We start from the raw sequence: 18410 nt of genomic DNA, 5'->3' as shown, positions 1-18410 counted from the left end.
CAAGCCAACAACTAGCCACGCCCTCTGTTCAGTAAACCCCGCCCGCTGCTGCTGGTAAAGTTTTCTGAAGTCCCGCTGATGTCCTCGTTTGTCCCCGTTTTTCTGGATTAATGCTGACTTTCTGGTGGATTTTATTCTGATGGTGGAATAAGAGGGAAGCATGGTGGTGAATTCCGTGCACTGGTTCCGCAAAGGTCTTCGGCTGCATGATAATCCGGCACTGCAGGAGGCCCTTAACGGAGCGGACACGGTACGCTGTGTTTATGTCCTGGACCCTTGGTTCGCCGGAGCCGCTAACGTCGGGATCAACAGATGGAGGTCTGACATTTTTTGACATCATCTCATAAACCTTACAGTTACTTTGAATTGTTTCCAGGACATTATTTATGTCGTTCGGAGGGTTTATCAGGTCGAGGGTTCTTATGTTTTTATGTGCAGTCCTCAGAGTTAAGGCCTTGGCCTCCGCTCTGTTAGCTAAAACTAGCTCATAAGAAACTCCACAAACAAAAGTCACAATTTTAATTGATCCTCAAATATTACTTCAGTGTGTACGTTTACAGAAAAGCAATTTGATCCTTAATGTGACCTAATTAATTCGGGGCAATTTCGGGATTATTGTCAGATTGTTGCATTTCTACAGCAACATAAACCAATCTTCATTCGCAGGCACGTCTCAAAAATCAAGAAGCTAATTTATCTTACTAATTCAAATCAAACAAAGAAAATCGTAAGTAGGTTCATTACATTCACAGGGATATACTTCAACGCCTTTGTGCTAATTTTGATCATTAGGCCGTAAAGTAAATAAAAATAATCATCAATTTTATTTATAAAGCGCTTTAACACCAGTCACAGCTGAAGCAAAGTGCTGAATATCAGTAATAAGATAAAAACGTGACAAAGATAAGTACGCAGTTTATTAAAAACTAAATTCAAAACAGAATCAAACAACTCAATTAAAGAGATGAAATCCATACCAGTAAAATCAAGTCTCAGTTGGGTTGAAGGCCAGTGAGTAAAAGTTATGTTGCTGGTTTTAAAAATGGAAATTTCAGTTTTTACGAACAGTAGAATGTTGCAGAAGACTAATTAAAACACCTTTTTAAAATGCAAAATGGCTAATATGGGTTCAGGGATACAAAGAGCCTCCAGAAAATGATTGCCAAAGATGGTGGCTGTAAAGAGCGCTGGATGCAATAAATTAATGGAAAGTTGAGTGGAAGAAAAAAGGTAGACAATTGGGATAATTGCAAGTTTTCAGGACATAAACTACAACCTGGGCTCAATGATATTAGAATATACATCTCTGGAGTTCAAAGCCTGCTTTTTGTATCCATGGAGACGGTAAAGATCACATCAGGAGAAGCTTCGTAACAAATGAATCTCTGCAGCTGTGTGACATGTGATAATTTTTCTCTGTGGAGGTTTCTGTTGGAGTCTCTGGAGGACCTGGACAACAGTCTGAAGAAGCTCAACTCGAGGCTGTTTGTGGTCAGAGGTCAGCCCACCGAGGTCTTCCCGAGGCTCTTTAAGGTCGGTGTTCCTGCACATGTCATGTTCTCCACCAGGATCTCTGTGAATGTGGTGATTAAACACCAATGTGTTTATTTGTAATGGGGAAATGCATTTGGACTAGGATGCATGTTATCAATTAATGAGTTAATCTAAAATTGATTGATCCTATTAATCGTCTAATTCATTGATAAACTGCCATTTTCTTAAGAACCTGAGGTCTTTTTTCTTGTTTCAAGAGTATCGACCGTCTGTCAGTAACATGAAGTTCTACATCTTATACGCTAAATTAAAAAATACATTATTTTGTGTCGGCTGTATTAGATGCTCACTGAATAAAGAGAAAATGGTGGTTTCTCATATTTTTAAACTTAAATATATTTATAAAACATAAGAAAACGGAAAACTCTTAGGCTGCTGAAAGAGTAAAATATGTGAAATGCTTGATTCGTCATTAACGCAAAGATATTCATACATAAACATCTTCTGTAGCTCCATGAATTGCATTAATTTATGAAATCCCATCATGTTTTTTCCCATTATGTTAGAGTTTTTCTGTGTAATCTCCTCTGGGTTTGTGTCGTCACATCCTCCTCACCTTCGTAGCACATCAGTAAATTTTTAATAACTTGACACGTGAATTTTGCCATTAAGGTGAAACTTAAATTAATGCGTTTGTCAAGTGATTATATTTCCAAACAGAACCGCATAAAAAGTGCATTTTTGTGTCCCAAACTGGACTCTGTTTGGGCCGTTTCTCCTTACAGTTTTGTCTGGCCGCCATCTTTATTCCTGTATCAAATTTGTGGTGCCTCTAAAGGATGACCAGTGGCGCCCTCTTCTGGATGGCGTCCAAACTACAACACTGAAAGGAGGTCTAAACGGGCGTTATTTGCTAGTTGATTGGAACTCATTTTAATGTAATAAACCATTAGTCGACAATAAAATGAATCTTTTTGCTGACAGAGCTTGCTGGACATTCTTTGGCTTGGAAGTTCTTGAAGAGTAAATCAATCAGATGTATTTTTGTTTTTATCTGCCATCCTCAGCCTCTTAGAACTGGCTTATCCACTTCTTTTGTTCTGGTTTACCAACGATGAGGCAGATTGAATACCTGTGGTGATGTTGGGTGTGCTTGAAAGTTTATTTATGATCTAATGTTTTCTTCATGTCACAAATTTTCCTCTGCTGTGTAAATATACAGATTTATTTGTGTTCAAACTGTTTGTCATGGAATATGCAGCCAAATTATTTGAGAGAAAGTTTGCAGAGCATATCTAACATATTAAAAAGAAAATGGAGCTGGGTGTAATGCTAGTTTGGGATGTTGTCATTTGCAAAGCAGCCAATCCAGGAATCCCATTCATTTTCCTTTGCACTGATTGGTTGAAACCCTCCATTGAAGATGAGGAAGACTGTGGATGTTAGCTCCTGCAGTTGTCCTAAGACGGTTTCTACTGTGTTTATTAATGCATATTAAGGTATATTTGGAGTTTGAACTATTAAAATAGTATGTTATAAGGGGTTTTATATCAAGTCTGAAGTATTCATGGATTTGAGCAACTCCTAACCCCCATATATACCAGGAGTCCATTGTAATCTTATTTTTGTAGAAATGTGTCTGTAAATCAGGGCCTGGCCAGTTTGTCTAGTCAAGAAATAAAACAATAAAAGTGAAACAGATGATCTACATTTTTCATGTCGTTCATCTTTGTTTCGATTGTTTGTTGTGTATAATTACAACTAGAACAGGAAATGGCTCACTCTTTTGTTTTTAGTCAAGCTTAATAAATGGGAATGCCCAAGTCTGCTGTTTATGTTTGTGGTCCTATTTACGTTCCAATTAAACTGATAATGAAACGGTGGTTGAGACATCGCCCCTGTCTTTCTCTTCCACTGCTTTTTGCCGTCATCTTGATCTTTCTCTTTGTCATCTTCAACTAAATCATGATCTTTGTCTTAATCTAAATCACCTTGTCATCATTTAAATCTAAGCCACCATATTTGCCTCCATCTGAATTATCATCTTTGTCTCAACTAAACCATCCTCATTGTCTTTGTCTTTATTTAAATCTTCATCTAAATCTTTGTTTTGATCTAAATTATCATCTTTGTCTTCATCTAAATCTTTATCTTTGTCTTAATCTAAGTCTTCGTTTTCATCTTCGTCTAAATGATGAACACCACATAAAAACATACAGACATATATTTATGAAAAATCTTATTGATTTAGCTGCATTTCTTTCTTTCTTCATTCGGTTTTATTTATTCTTTCCACAAACCTTTGCTCCTGTTTCGTCCCACTTCAGGAATGGAGCGTGACCCGGCTGACGTTCGAATACGACCCGGAGCCTTACGGGAAGGAGAGGGACGGCGCCATCATCAAGATGGCCCAGGAGTTTGGAGTGGAGACGGTGGTCAGGAACTCGCACACCCTCTACAACCTGGACAGGTCTGAGATTCACAGTGAGATTCAGCTTCCACAAGCAAGGGGTATCATTTAAAGGAGATGGTTTTATGAGGAAAATGAGATTAAATTAAAAAATTCTCTTTATTTCCCCTGGAATGAGCTTCTCGTGTCTCCACAGAGTTTTTAATAACTGCTGATCTGAGACAGGTCTTTTTTTCTTCTGGTAGTTTAAACTAAAAACAACTTCTATCCTAAAGAAATGTGTGGATAAAGAAATATTTTTTAGCACTTTTAGAACAACTGATGATGATATTCGTGTATTTTCATCACAGACCTGGGCACTTGCTAAAAGAAAAGAGAGAAACTGTAGAGATTTTAATAAAATAGGAACTTTAGTATATATCTAGAGGAGTTCAAGTGCTGTCAGACTTATTCTCAGGAATTACAATCTGAGATATTAATCTCGTGTCCATGCATCTCTATCTATAACACCTGATGGTGTCATTTAGAAAATAAATCATTTTCATATTATTTAAAGACTGGAGATCGGCCAGAAAATTGCAACTGTACGCAGCTACAAATTGGAGCTTTATCATGGTAAAATCTGTAACTTTGGGTCTTTCTGGCTGCATCTGACATTCTTAATGAAGCATGGTAGCTTAATGTAATGTAATTTAACACTATATTCAAAATCAGAACTCATTTTATTCTCATTGTTCACAAAAGAAAGTTTAAAAAAAAAATAGCAGTTTTTAAAGTCAAGTCAAATAATTGAATAAAATAATAAGTATATCTCAATAAATATAAAAATATGGTAGAAACACAGAAATAACTGGGATGTTAAGAAAAATTTAACTTATAGAAATTTATTTTATAGATAAATAAATTTTGGTCAAATATTCTGAGTCACAGCTGAAGTGAATCTCCAGAGTGTCAGACTCGGTGGAGCCCCCAGTGGCCGGCTGCTGCCACTGCAGGTCACATACTGCACCCATGTGCGCGGATAAGTGGGTTTTAACGAGTGAGAGTGAAGAACTTTCTCCATGCCTCTCTGCGCTGCTGCATGACCAGTGCAGCGTTATGTAACCAGCGGATTACCGCCGGCCTGTGTGTTAGTGTACCAGCTGGGTGAAGCTGGGCTTTGTGCGTTCCAGCGTTGTGAAAATGCGCTCATTCAGAGCGGACCCAGCCAATGGGACGCCATCCCTGCTGCAGATCCTGAGCAGGTTGTGTAAGAAGGAAACTTAAAAAAGTCCACAGGGCAGCTGATCCGTTTAAAACTGAGACTGCAGCAGCCAGACGGGCTGATGAAAACACAGATTGGTTCTGATTCACTCAGATGTTCTTCATTAAGCGCAGGGTGGAGCTGCTCTGAAACTGGGCATAAAATGCTAAACAAAGGCATAAAACAAATAAAATTAAAAAGGTTATTTGTATAAAAAAAAGACATTTCAAAGTGCTTTACGTCATAAAAACACAAAAATGCAAAGTCACGGAACACACAGTCATTAACTGAAGCATTACATTTTGTCAAATGTAACATCAAAATGTTGATTAATGTTTTACTAATAATGTATCAACAGGTGGGGTTTTATTCTAGATTTAAGGAACCTTGTGCAAAATAAATTCCTTATTTGATAAGTTTTGTTCTAGATTTTAAAAATAAAATTTCAAAATCTTTGAAATGGTTTAAACAGTTCACTTCAGAAATGTAAAGCCAGTTTTAGCATCACATAGCTCCATTATTGTGGAACACAGATAGCAAAACTCTATTATTTTGAACTGAAATTCCCTAAATGTCAATAAAAACGTTGCAGGAAAAAAATCTACAAAATGTAGTCTGGAAAGTAGCTTTTTTAAGTTCTACCAATAAATAAATTACTTTTCAGCAAATATAGTTTCCGTAGTTTTAATTGTTTACCATGGAAGATAGCCGAAAATAAACCTCAGTCTGTGCTTTAATGACTCTCTATAATTCATGAGTTTCAGTTTCCAGGTTGAATTCCTGGAATAAACCGACTTTAAATGCATCAGAGATGTAATCCTCCTCTGCTGTTTTCATCCCTGCAGGATAATCGAGATGAACAACAACAACCCGCCTCTGACCTTTAAACGCTTCCAGGCCATCGTGAGCCGACTGGAGTTGCCTAGGAGACCACTGACTCCCGTCAGCCAGCAACAGATGAACCGATGCCTCGGCAAAATCTCTGACAACCACGACCAGCTGTACAGTATACCTTCACTGGAGGAGCTGGGTAAGCATCTCCAGATCCACCTGCAGCTTTTTAATCCACATTAAATTAAAACAAATGATAACACGGCTTCTGCTCTGTGGTTATCGGGTCAAAGGTATTCAATCATTCATTTAAGTATGAAAGCATGTAAGCTTTATTCTAAGTAAAACATGTTTTGTACATATTTTTGCTGACTTATGAGGACAGTACCATTAGGCCTGTCGGAATAAATTGGTTGTTTTGTTTATTCACTTGGGATATTTTAAAGTTTAATGTTTATTGGTCTTTGAGAACATGTTTTTGCATTACTATATCACTTAAACTACTATAATTAATATTTGATTATCAAAACGCACAAAAATATCTAATTTTAAAGACGTGCAATCTCACCTTTCCTTTGTTTTCTGAGCAATAACTTATTGCCTTACTGGGAACATTTTATGACATCACTGACTCAGACACTTCATTGCATTATTGTGAAGTTATTGGAGTAATCACTCCTATTTTTGATGAATTCATGCTGAATTGATGTTGGAGTCGCTCTCTTACGCCGTTTCTGTTTGTTTTTCTCTTGGTTGACTTTTGTTCAGTTCTTCGGCTGAGTTGTTGCTTTTTCAAACAATTACTCCTGGTTTTGGTTGCTGTGCAGCTAGAAAAATTTTGGCTCCAACTTCATTACTTTTGGGCAGTTGTGATCTGTAACCATGGCAACAGGCTATCTTTACAACTGGAAGTAGCTGATTAGCGTCTCAGAAGCTCAAATAATATTTCAACTATGAGAAAGAAGGAGGAAATTTAAACCTTTCCTTCAATCCATCATAGCGGACAAAAATTATATCCCTTACTCCAACATCTCGAGAATGTTGAGATTTAAAAAGGGGAAGCAAAAGCAAACGAGGTTGGTTAGCAGAGTTTGCCTTCATCTGATGGGATCTTCCAGGACATATTATGGTTTCATGTCCTCCCTGCTGTCTGGAAATCGAGCTGTTTGCATGTCGTGACAGTCATGTCAACTGTCTTCAGTCAGAGGCCTCTGCAGAGTCGTTGCAACACTGACTGCTACTGAAGATCCCTCCTGGCCACAGCATCTCCATCGACAATGACTCTTTGAAGATACAAACTACGACAACATTTAAATTCCATTTGGGATGAAGAAAACATTTTTGAATTTAATTTTAAAAAAATGAATCCAGGATTGGAACGTCTCAAAGTTTATTTTTTTAAATGATTTTTAAGAAGTTTGTATCTTGAGGTTCTTTGAAAGTCAGTCAAGCTTGTTTTACAGGTTTATTATAGAGAATTATCCCTCCAAATATATTTATATCTTATAAAGTACAAAAATATAGAATAAAAAGAAAATTTTCAGGCCCTTTGTTATACTCTGATGGTTCACTGTTGCTCTTTACTTTATTTATATAAATAAATAAATATGCTAAATGTTCTTATTGTTACAAATGTTATTATTAAGATCATAAAAGAAACGGATAAAAAGAAAAGGATCTAACTGTGAGCCCTGTGGAACGCCAAAGGAGAATTTAAAGCGGTAGTTTTGACAAGAAATTAATTATGAACCGATATAAATTTTAGAAACCATTAAGTAAATGTGACTGTAGTTTATCTTGGACCCTTAAAATATTATGATTTTTAATGTAAACACAAAAAGCTTTTTTCTATTCATTTTTAACACTTTGTGTGTGGATCTTGAAGCCGCAAACAAGCTGTAGAGTGTGGAAATAAATGATCTGCTTACCAAAATGTTTGATATCTTGCTTTCTTTAATCATTTTTCCATTTGAAACCTTGCTTCCCTGCTTCTAGAGAGCTTTGTTTTGCTTTATTGGACTACTGTTTTAACTTGATTTGATTTAAATGTGTGTGCAGGTTTCAGGACGGCGGGGTTACCTCCAGCTGTGTGGCGGGGAGGAGAGTCGGAGGCTTTGGACCGACTGAGCAGATACCTGGACAAAAACGTAAAACTGACACTAGAGCCGAGCGGCAGGATATTAACGCTTGTTTTGCTTTCGATTTGTGTGAAAAACCCCGATAATAATGACGTAAGGAATCAGGATAAAGATGAATACACCTTAAAGTAATTTTTACAAAACTACGTAAAAATCATTTGGAAGACAAGAAATGTAATTTAAAAAAACTAAAATTGAAAAGAATTTTCAACAATTAGGTAATAATGTAATATTAAGCAAAAAATCTGTTTTTATTTTATTTATTATTTGTTGATTTTATTTTATTGACAGAACAAAATGTGTATAAAAACTTTAGAGCGAAAACTGAAAAAATGTTTTTTTTTCATAAGCCTTATTTGTCTATTCATTTATTTTAAAAAGCATCCAATTTTCTATTTTTGTTTATTTATTTTTTTTTACTTCATTTTTGGAAAAAATAGAAAATATTTTATTTTGTTCTCAGGAATAAGAACAAAATTTCTTGGAAAACTAATACTGAAGTAAAATCTTATATTTTATTTATTTAATTTTTACCCAGTTTAGCAGGATTAGTCCTCCATAAAAATCCACAGAATGAGCAGCATCAGTGTGAGATTATTTACTGAGACGTTTCACTTTTATATGTCACTGTTATAAACTCTAACTTCAATAAGTTCATTTAATATTGGAAATGTTTTTTTTCTGTTTTAGTGAAAAACAGAAACTCCTGAAGCTGCAGAACTGATAAATACTGTAGATTTATTAAGCTTTAATCAGTAACTTTTTAAAAAGCAGAGTTTTATTAAACTACTTTTAGTATCTCAGCGTCTGATTGGAGTCACATCTGTCGTTCCGCTGACCGGTTCACACCTGTGCGTCTGTCTCCTCAGGTGTGGGTGGCCAACACTCGGGTGAAGACTTGCTCTCTGTACGCCAGCCCCACAGGCCTCAGCCCCTACCTGCGCTTCGGCTGCCTGTCCTGCAGGGTGCTGTACTACAACCTCAGAGAGATCTACATGAAGGTACTGAGAACACACACAGCTTCTGTCCAAAACTAAACACAACTGTGAGAAACGTCCTTTTTACTGTTTTACAGACAGCTGTTTCTGTTTCTGGCAACAAGCAGAAACAACCAATCAGAGCCAGAGAACAATCTCAATTGTACATGAGCATGATTGACAGCGTTCAAGCCCTTTTCCTGGATCTGATTGGCTGTTTTTTCTGTAGCCAACACTGGGAGAAGGCAGAGGACTTAGATTTTTATCTGACACATGATGACACTTTTAACAAAAATGTAAGAAACATATTTTTATAAAAGTTACAAACTGCAGTTTTAAAGCAGAGATATTGTGAATAAACACAAATTATGCAGTTATAGTTATCCACCATTTGGGCATTTTTACGTTTTCTTCGTCTCTGGAAACTTTTACACTGGACTAAAGAGTCATGCTTTATGGTAAAATAGAAATTCTGAATAAAACTTTGGCAACTGTGGTTGTTTAATTTGTGTTTATTTTGACGTTGGTCTTAAATTTTATTTGATGTGTCATAAAAATGCCTTAAAGTCTTCAGCCTAACTTGCCCTAAGCAGTTAAGAATTGTGTAAAAAGTGGTTTGGACAGGAAGGTGGTTGAATATTCCCGTTTTGATCCAGAACCAAACGTAATCTTCGTCTCTGTGGGTTTGCTCCTCCTCCTCCTCAGCTCTGTAAGCGCAGCAGTCCTCCGCTGTCCCTGTACGGCCAGCTGCTGTGGAGGGAGTTCTTCTACACCGCCGCCACTAACAACCCAAACTTTGACCGCATGGAGGGAAACCCCATCTGCGTGCAGGTGAGCGTGAGTCGGGTCTGTTTGAAATCCTTGAAAATGCTTGAATTTTCAATTTGGTGTTTTCAAGGTTTGGAAAGTGCTTGATTTATCCATCAAGTCCTTGAAAGTACTTGATGTTCAAACTGAAGAGTTTTGATTAAAAGCATAAATTTTGAAAACGTTACTTACAGTTGAAACCAGATCATCTCTATACACCTACTACAGGTGTATAAAGATGCATATTTCTATTTGCTAATTGCCAAAAAATTTGGTGAGAACATTTTTTGAGAATTTATTTGGGCAACTTTCTTTGCATATTGAGTTTTAAGCATTTAATTTGGGCATAAAGGTAATTTACCTTAACATAATTTGTTTGTATTGTTTCAGTTTGATAAATATTTCTTATTATTAATGACTTAATGATCTGTGTATCTTATTCATGTTTTTGTGTTTGTGTTAATTTAGTATTTTGTTCTCAGGCCAGCCAGGTGTGTGAGACAACCATTTCAAAAAATTTAATTTTGTTCAGTTTATCTTCTCCCTGCTGCAGAATGTAGAATATTTTTGCAGAATAAAATATCATAAAATAGTGAATAGAAAATGTCTTTTTCTCAGTTCATTTGTTTTTATATCCAGTGCTGAAAGTTTGAAAACTTACCTTGAAAATGCTTGAAAAGTGTACGAGGGGCATTAATGTTTACTCTGCAGCTCCACAGCAGAGATTAATGCTTATTTACCTGATTGTCAATAGATCCCATGGGACCAGAACCCAGAGGCGCTGGCCAAGTGGGCCGAGGGACGGACCGGCTTCCCCTGGATCGACGCCATCATGACTCAGCTGAGGCAGGAGGGCTGGATCCACCACCGGGCGCGGCACGCCGTGGCCTGCTTCCTCACCAGAGGCGACCTGTGGATCAGCTGGGAGAGCGGGATGAAGGTCGGACTGTCATGCCCTACACATGCGCCGTTGCTAATCATCGATCGGTAGTCAGGAAAATGACACAATTATGCAGACTATCAGAAAAAGGCACACAATGTCATTATATTGACAAACTGATAACCAGGTCCAAGGTATCACATTTTACAAGTCGATGACTTTAGTTTAAGCCGACTGACGGTGTGTTGTTGTTGTTTTTCCTGCAGGTGTTTGAGGAGCTGCTCCTGGACGCCGACTGGAGCGTGAACGCCGGCAGCTGGATGTGGCTGTCCTGCAGCGCCTTCTTCCAGCAGTTCTTTCACTGCTACTGTCCCGTGGGCTTCGGGCGGAGGACCGACCCGTCCGGAGACTACATCAGGTCAGCTTAGCGCCCGCTTGCACGCCCGACTGACTGCAGGCTTACACGCATTTCTGGCTTTCTTTGATGTCAGATCTGCTAATTCACCGGTATGAGATACTACAACTGGGTGATATGTATGGAACTAAATTGGGGCCATACATATGTTTCAAAACTTTTTTTTATTTTTTCAGATTCAAACTTTTTTTTTCAATTTCAAATGTTTTTTTTTTTTTTTCTCTTTTGAACAAACTTTACGGCCCCAACTTAACTCCATATATATGGTTTAAAACCAAAATATTAGATTACCTAATTTTTTTCCCTCTCACTTTTATATAAAAAAAATAAAATACAGATGACTTGTAAAAGTGCTTTTTATTTGATTGGTGGGACTTCAGGATTTTTGTTTAATTATGAGAATGTGGTCATATCAGCAGAAAAAGGATGCAATTTTACCTGAAAACAAAAACGTCTTAAAATTTCAAGAAAAAGTTGTTTTAATGAGAAAAGGGATTTGATAAACCTGGGTTTGTGTGGTTCTTTCTTCAAAATAGACACAGGTGGACTTTATAAGCAGTTTGATCCTTTCAAAGCCCTAAAACTGGTAATAATTTGATGCTGATGTGGTAAAAGATTAACTATTTCTGTTCATCTGTAAATGTATTTTTTGTGTTGGAATTCTCATAAAATTAATAGTCTGTTCTCATAATATTATGAATGTGTTCTCATTATACTATGACTTTATTCTCATAATATTAAAAAAATGTTAACCTATCCCTAATATTTTGTCATAGAGTCGACCTGAATTCAAATTCCAAATAAATAGAAGCTGATAAAAACGGTTTTCAAGCAAAATGGCAGCTCAATCACTCTGAACTATGGAAACTCAAAGAGTTCATTGGGTGGAAAATGTTCTTATTTTCTAAAAATTAAATAATCAAAACCAAAATTTAACTTAATTGATAAAACTGATTCATCGCCCAGTCCTAACAGATATTTAAACCTTAGAAAATGGAACATTTTTGTTCTTTTCACAATAAAAGCACTCCTGGTTTTATGCATGCATCAAGGATAAAACAAGAGCTGAGAAGGTGTAAATCCAACAGCAAATGGAGAAACTGATAGATTATCATCATTTCTGCTTCACTGCATTTGACCTTAAATCTTATCAGTTTTGCTGAATTTAAAACAAGGAATGTTGGTTTATAGACGAAGAACGGAGCGAATCGAGAGCAAACTGACAGATTTCAGTCTCAGATGGCCAGTGTAGCTCAGGTTGTGTCGTTCTGTCTGTGTATGAAGGATGCACTTCCTGTACCAACTGCTTGACTTCAGGAAGTGTGGTGAATTTCAAGCACAGATTTCAAACCACAGCTCTGCAGCACTCAGCTCGAGCTGTGCACCAGTATACGGTACCGGATCGCTTTAAAGGACAAATTCTTCACCGTCAGCAAATTCTCTCAGATGATAAATTTGATCAATTGATGGAGAAGTAAACTACAGAAGCAGAAAGCAGTAAAAATGTATGGTAGTTGCCTACACAGTGGGGTTGGGTTACACTGTAAAAACGCAAACGGATGCAGAGCTGACGTAATACTGCAGGAAGACTTTGGTCCAAGATTCTGGACATTAGGGCTGGACAATGTTAAACAGTTATATTATTGGGACCTGCCATAGCAATGCAAGTGCATTGGAGGCTAGTAGAGAATGGAGTTAGCCAATGTTGGTTATCATTCTAGTGACAGCCCACATGCTAATGGTAGCATTTCAAGCTAGAATAAGTGTTCATCTATTCTCTTATAGAAAAGATAAACATCACACTGAATGGAGTAAGTGCATATTAGTCAACATGCCAGCGACAGCCCAGATGTTAATGGTAACTGAAGATAATTTTAGCAAATTTTTATAGAAAAGCTAAACCCCATTTACTGAATGGAGTAAGTCAATGTTAGCCGATGTTCTAGTGATAGCCCAGATGCTGATGGTAGCATTTAAGCTAAAATTAGTGTTTTAGCTAATTTTAATAAAATTACTAAACTTGACATACTGATTCGTCCTGCAGACGTTACATTCCCATCCTGAAGGACTTTCCGAACCGCTACATCTATGAGCCGTGGAACGCCCCGGAGTCTCTGCAGAAGGCGGCGAACTGCGTGGTGGGAGTGGATTACCCCAAACCGATGATAAACCACGCAGAGGGCAGCCGGCTCAACATCGAGCGCATGAAGCAAGTTTACCAGCAGCTGTCCCATTACAGGGGACTCAGTAAGTACAGTTCTGACCTGCTGTGGCGCCCCCTAAAGGGAGCAACGAGGAGATGTTTAAACTGCTGGTGTCCAAACTCTTTGACTTTTGGGCCGAAATCAAGCTGAAGGTACTTGAGGCCAATGAAATGTTTTTTTTTTTTTTATTATTAAAATTGCCAATATATATATATATTTTTTTACTTCAATTTCCTTTAATTTCAAAATATTTTAATGAAATAAAAAGTGTATCTTGTAGACAGAGGATTTCTAAATCACTGTAGACCAAAACCAAAAATTATCACATGTTTTCTGTAATACAGAAAAGCATCAAATTTCCCCAAAATTTCTTTCAACTGTTTTTTGTTTTGTTTTTTGTTCCGTTAGCCTATGAAGTCCTAAATGTCTTTGTGTCAGATTTTGAAGGAATCCTCTGATCGTAGATTAAACAGCAGGAGGTTTAAAGGGGACCTATTATGCAAAACTGACTTTTAGCGTGTTTTTATACTTTCCTTTGGGTCTCAACTGCTTCTATAAACAACCCAAGCATTTAACAAAAACATTGAGTTGTTTTTTTGGCAATACGTTAATGTATTCTGGTGTCTGAAAAACGAACCATTTCAAAAACCTCCCAATTGTTGAGTCACACTGTGTTACCTAGCAACTGGAGCAGAGTTCCATCTGTTACCTAGCAACCCAAGCTGAGCTCCAGCATGTTTGGTCAGCTATTTTATGACTGTATGTGCTGTACAATGGCTGTGTTTTGTTGTTTTGTTGTTGACTTATCATCCAGAAACCAGTTGTTGTATTATTTTTGGTTGTGCAGGAGGCTCTACTAATGTTTTTCAAAGCTATACCCTTGTAAAATTATGCATCGTTTTGAAGCCTTTTTCATGTCAGTGTTAACTTTGAGCTGGGGGCCGTGGCCAGCAGCTGCTTATTTTGATTGAACGTGACAGGAGTCCCTAAAACAGCTCAAAAATAGGCAGAACTGACTAGACTAATATCTGATTATCTAAGTATTTATTACATTTTGTGCAAAAAATGTAATAAATGCCGTAACTTGTTCAATGAAACATAAATGATCATCTTTAATTAAATAACATATCTGTGTTCTAGGCCTTCTGGCATCGGTACCGACGATCCAGGAGGAAGCAGAGCCGCCGATGACAGACGAGTCTCAGACCAGCAGCGGACCCGGTACGGTAAAGTTTTCTTCCTCAGACGTGGAAAATGTTTTCAAACGGTCTGAACTCGGATTATTCCCTACCCTCTCCCAGATTCTCCTCCCAGAGTTCTCGCCGACATCGAAGCAGCCGTCTGCCTGATGGCTCCAGATTCCTCCACCTCGGCGCCGGTTCTGGACCAGGACAACGCGTCGCTCCATCGGCTGTTCCAGGATCACTGCACCTCCTCGGGCCAACCGTCGTCTCCTGCCTCCAGTCCACCCCAAAGCCCTGCACCTCGATCCAAACCCGGCTCTCCCTCCTCCTCCTGCCCCTCACCGTCCGCCAGCCCGTCCTCGCTGCCCCCGAGAAGGAAAGGCGTCGCCCACAAGGGCCGGCGAAGCCAAAGACGGAGAGAACGTCCGTCCTGCCCGATGGCAACAGAGGAGGAAGAGGAGGAGATGATGCAGGAGGAGGTGGATGAAGAGAGGATGGAGGAAGAGGAGACGGCAGCAGCGCAACAGTGACATCAGGTGGACAGACAAGGTAGTTACCAGGGTTTTAATAGTTTGGGGTTTTTCATTTTGGTTCAGTTTTATTTCATTGGCTTTTTGGGCTCTCAAACTCATTTTCATTTTGGGCCAAATCTGGGTCATAAATATTCTTAAAGGTCCGGTTGTGCCAGAATAAAACCCAAAAACAAACTGTTAAAATATTATGAAATAAATATTATTTATTAGTCGTGAATTTTATATTTCTCCTGGTGTGAAGGACTCGGATCCATATGAAACGGAGCAGAACTTTAACTGTATTTCTTTATTATAGACACATCTCCAACTTGTTTTGTGGATAAACTGATTGTTTTCACTCTCTTGTCTCTTCAGGTGCGGTTTCTGAGAACAATCTTTTTATTTCCTCCATCCAGCTGGAAACTAAGGAACGCTCCTTTGGATCTGATGATCCAATGAATGGAAGAGGAGCAGCACATTAAAACCCCAGTTAACCCAAATCGGGACAGAAACTGCAAACAGGCTGCTGTCTGGTCTAAAACCTTATTGAGGCCATATAATGTATGTAAGATGAATTATGTGTTTTTTGTACAGCTCCACCTTTTGTTTTCTAAGGATGTCATCAGATCAGAGTGTCTCTCTGATCATGGACTTCATTTGAAGGTGGAAGTCATTTGATCCTTCAGATGGCATCAGGACTGTCTCCTGTGATCCAGGTTTATGTTTATACTCCCCTTGTAACAGTTTGATCCATTCTGAAAAACCAGTAACAATTTAAAGGGTTTAAATTTTTCTACAGTGTAATTCAAAGCGTTCAGGATGAGCACTGTCCAGGTCTGCAGAGGCTTCATATTCAGTCGTGAGTGTGACGTGTTTAACATCGAGTTCAGGCGTCGTCAGACCCCCTAAAAAAATATGAATTAGTTAAAACATGAAAGAAAATCAAACAAAAATTTATACTCATCTGCTGCCACAAAATGAAATAACATAATTTAATGTTCTGTTTTTTAAAAGATCAAAATTCAACCTTTGTAATTGTTTCTGATGAGAAACTTCAGTTATAGTTTTTTTTATTATTCTAGAAAAATTATTTTTCTGAAAAATTATTTCTGAAAATATTTATTCTGAAATAATGTAATTATTTTTTTATTCTTTTTCTGAAATAATATTCCAGAAAATAATTTTGGAAACATAATTTTTGGAAATTATTTTTTTGAAAATAATTTCAGAAAAATATTTGTTTTCTGAATACAATTTTTTATTTTGATTCTTAGAAACTGAATGTGGCACTCCACTTTTGTCATTTTTAGCATGAAAGTTTTAATGACACCTTTAATTCTTTTTTTAACAGAAACTTCTTTGAGTTTTAATTACTATTTTTAAAAATTAAAGCACATTAGTACTTCTATTAAACTTGGTTAATGTAAGGTTTTTCTTTTAAAGAACATCGTAATTTTTGTTTCAAGCAATTGACTTAAAGATTTTTTAAACCAGTTGAGCTGAAAAAACAACTCAGAAAAGTTAGGAAACTGTCCAGCTTTTATTAATACGAAGAAAATGCCACTTTGCTTCATTAAATATTGCATGTATAATTATGTGTTTTTAAGTTGAAAAAACAATATGGCTCCTCAATACTTTAGACTTTGTGATTCTGTCCCATGTTGCAAAACGTTTGGACTCCCCTCCCTCAGAGCCCATTTAATGTCAATGATAGAAATTAGAGTTTCTAACAAACTCATCAGCAGAACTTCGTCCTGCAGCCTGAACCCGATGTTGCACTTCACTGACTTCTTGTTTCTGGATGAATCTGTTGTTGAATGTTTAAATCCACTTCACTCTATTCTGTTCTTGGGAACTCTTTGTTTATATGTAAATATTAAAAGTGAATATTTTAGGAATAGCTGATATTTTTGCCAGCAGTTAGAGAACCCAACCAGATCCTGTAGATCCTGTAGTCGTTCTGCAGGCCGGAAAACATGAAGGTAAATTGTTGGGTCTTTTTGAGCAACCTGACTCTGTAGAGTAAAAATGATTTCTTGTTCTTCACTCTAATTTATCTGTTTGTATATAAAATATATAAAGCACTCAGCTGTGTGCTTGGATTCTTTTTGTTTGAGGGTTTTACTTGGGTCCACTAGTCTGGTCAGTGGGAATCGTTAGAAAAAATCAGAAGGAAGATTAAATCAGTTATTTTATTGTATTCAGACCATAAAAACATTAGGAATTCACACTTTTTATTCACAAAATTAGTTTTGTTTAAAAATAACATTTAATATTATTGATCCACAGTCACCCAAAACAAACATAACACTCAAAAATAACAAGTACCAAAAAAACTTGTTAAAACAGTTCGGTTCGGTCCGTGTTGAATTAACAACAATGTGGCTGAAAAAGTCATTTTTCTGCTCGGCACTTCTCTCCGCAGTGGAGGACGGTTGCTTACCGCGCAGACCATTTCCGGTAAGCTTCAACTGCTGCATTACGTACGTCATGGCCAAACGTTAGCAGTTAAAAAAATGAAGACAAGAATGCAGTGGGAAGAGCAAATAAAAACAACAAAGCCAATTAAACTTGTAAAGGTTTTGCTTTCTTACACATTTCAACTAGATACTCATCTCCCTTCAGTGCTCTGCCTGGAATTTCTCTCATTCACTTGGATTTCTCAAGACCAATCAGCAAATAGAAGTTGTAAACATTGTTTATTTTCTGTGCTGTTTTTAAATTGTAATTTGCCTGTAGATAGATGTTGTCACCTTCCTAAAATGATGGCCTAAGTAATTTTTTTCCAAATGTGAGTTTGGCAAAAAGTAAATAAATGAATTAAAAATGACCCCTTTCTGATTGCCAAAAGATAATTTATGAAACAAAACACAACTTTATTATGTGACTTTATTATTTCGAAAGGCGACGATATTCGAAATTAAATCATCATGAAACACCCCATACCACTAGGTGGCGGTAATTCACACGTCCAGTTTTTTTTCCTACTGTGAAAAACAGGATAAGTAGTTTAGCATCGGCAGCGGAGGAAGTGAACAAAACAGTTCGGTTCGGTCCGGTCCGTGTTGAATTAACAACAATGTGGCTGAAAAAGTCATATTTTTCTGCTCGGCACTTCTCTCTTCGCAGTGGAGGACGGTTGCTTACCGCGCAGACCATTTCCGGTAAGCTTCAACTGCCTCGTTACGTACGTCATGGCCAAACGTTAGCAGTTAAAACCTCAACCAAGTCCAGACCCTCTGTACGAAGTGAATTAGAACAAGTGGTTGGTTTTTACCAACCACTAATATCAAAGTGTTTACAAGACGATATCGT

General features: G+C 37.4%; 1 protein-coding gene across 1 annotated transcript; it reads left to right on the top strand.

Moving 5' to 3' along the window:
- Positions 1-24: 24 nt before the first annotated feature.
- LOC103148677 (cryptochrome-2-like) lies at positions 25-16025 on the top strand. Its single transcript, XM_007567553.2, has 13 exons — positions 25-318; positions 1425-1533; positions 3822-3964; positions 5993-6177; positions 8037-8125; positions 8986-9117; positions 9799-9924; positions 10655-10840; positions 11047-11198; positions 13240-13442; positions 14540-14620; positions 14701-15132; positions 15471-16025. The coding sequence occupies exons 1-12, from the start codon at positions 161-163 to the stop codon at positions 15111-15113; spliced, it is 1977 nt and encodes a 658-aa protein (XP_007567615.1). The 5' UTR covers positions 25-160; the 3' UTR covers positions 15114-15132; positions 15471-16025.
- The last annotated feature ends 2385 nt before the right edge of the window (positions 16026-18410 follow it).

Source organism: Poecilia formosa, unplaced genomic scaffold (genome assembly GCF_000485575.1).
Source record: "Poecilia formosa unplaced genomic scaffold, Poecilia_formosa-5.1.2 Scaffold209, whole genome shotgun sequence".
Classification (NCBI taxonomy): domain Eukaryota; kingdom Metazoa; phylum Chordata; class Actinopteri; order Cyprinodontiformes; family Poeciliidae; genus Poecilia; species Poecilia formosa.
This window is presented reverse-complemented; position numbering and strand designations above follow the sequence as displayed.

Bases quoted from the DNA above. Each gene is read 5' to 3' on its own strand.
- LOC103148677 (XM_007567553.2), top strand. From the start codon at position 161: ATGGTGGTGAATTCCGTGCACTGGTTCCGCAAAGGTCTTCGGCTGCAT. The intron at 10,841-11,046 runs GTCGGACTGTCA...TTTTTCCTGCAG, and splicing joins GCTGGGAGAGCGGGATGAAG to GTGTTTGAGGAGCTGCTCCT. The intron at 14,621-14,700 runs GTACGGTAAAGT...ACCCTCTCCCAG, and splicing joins TCAGACCAGCAGCGGACCCG to ATTCTCCTCCCAGAGTTCTC.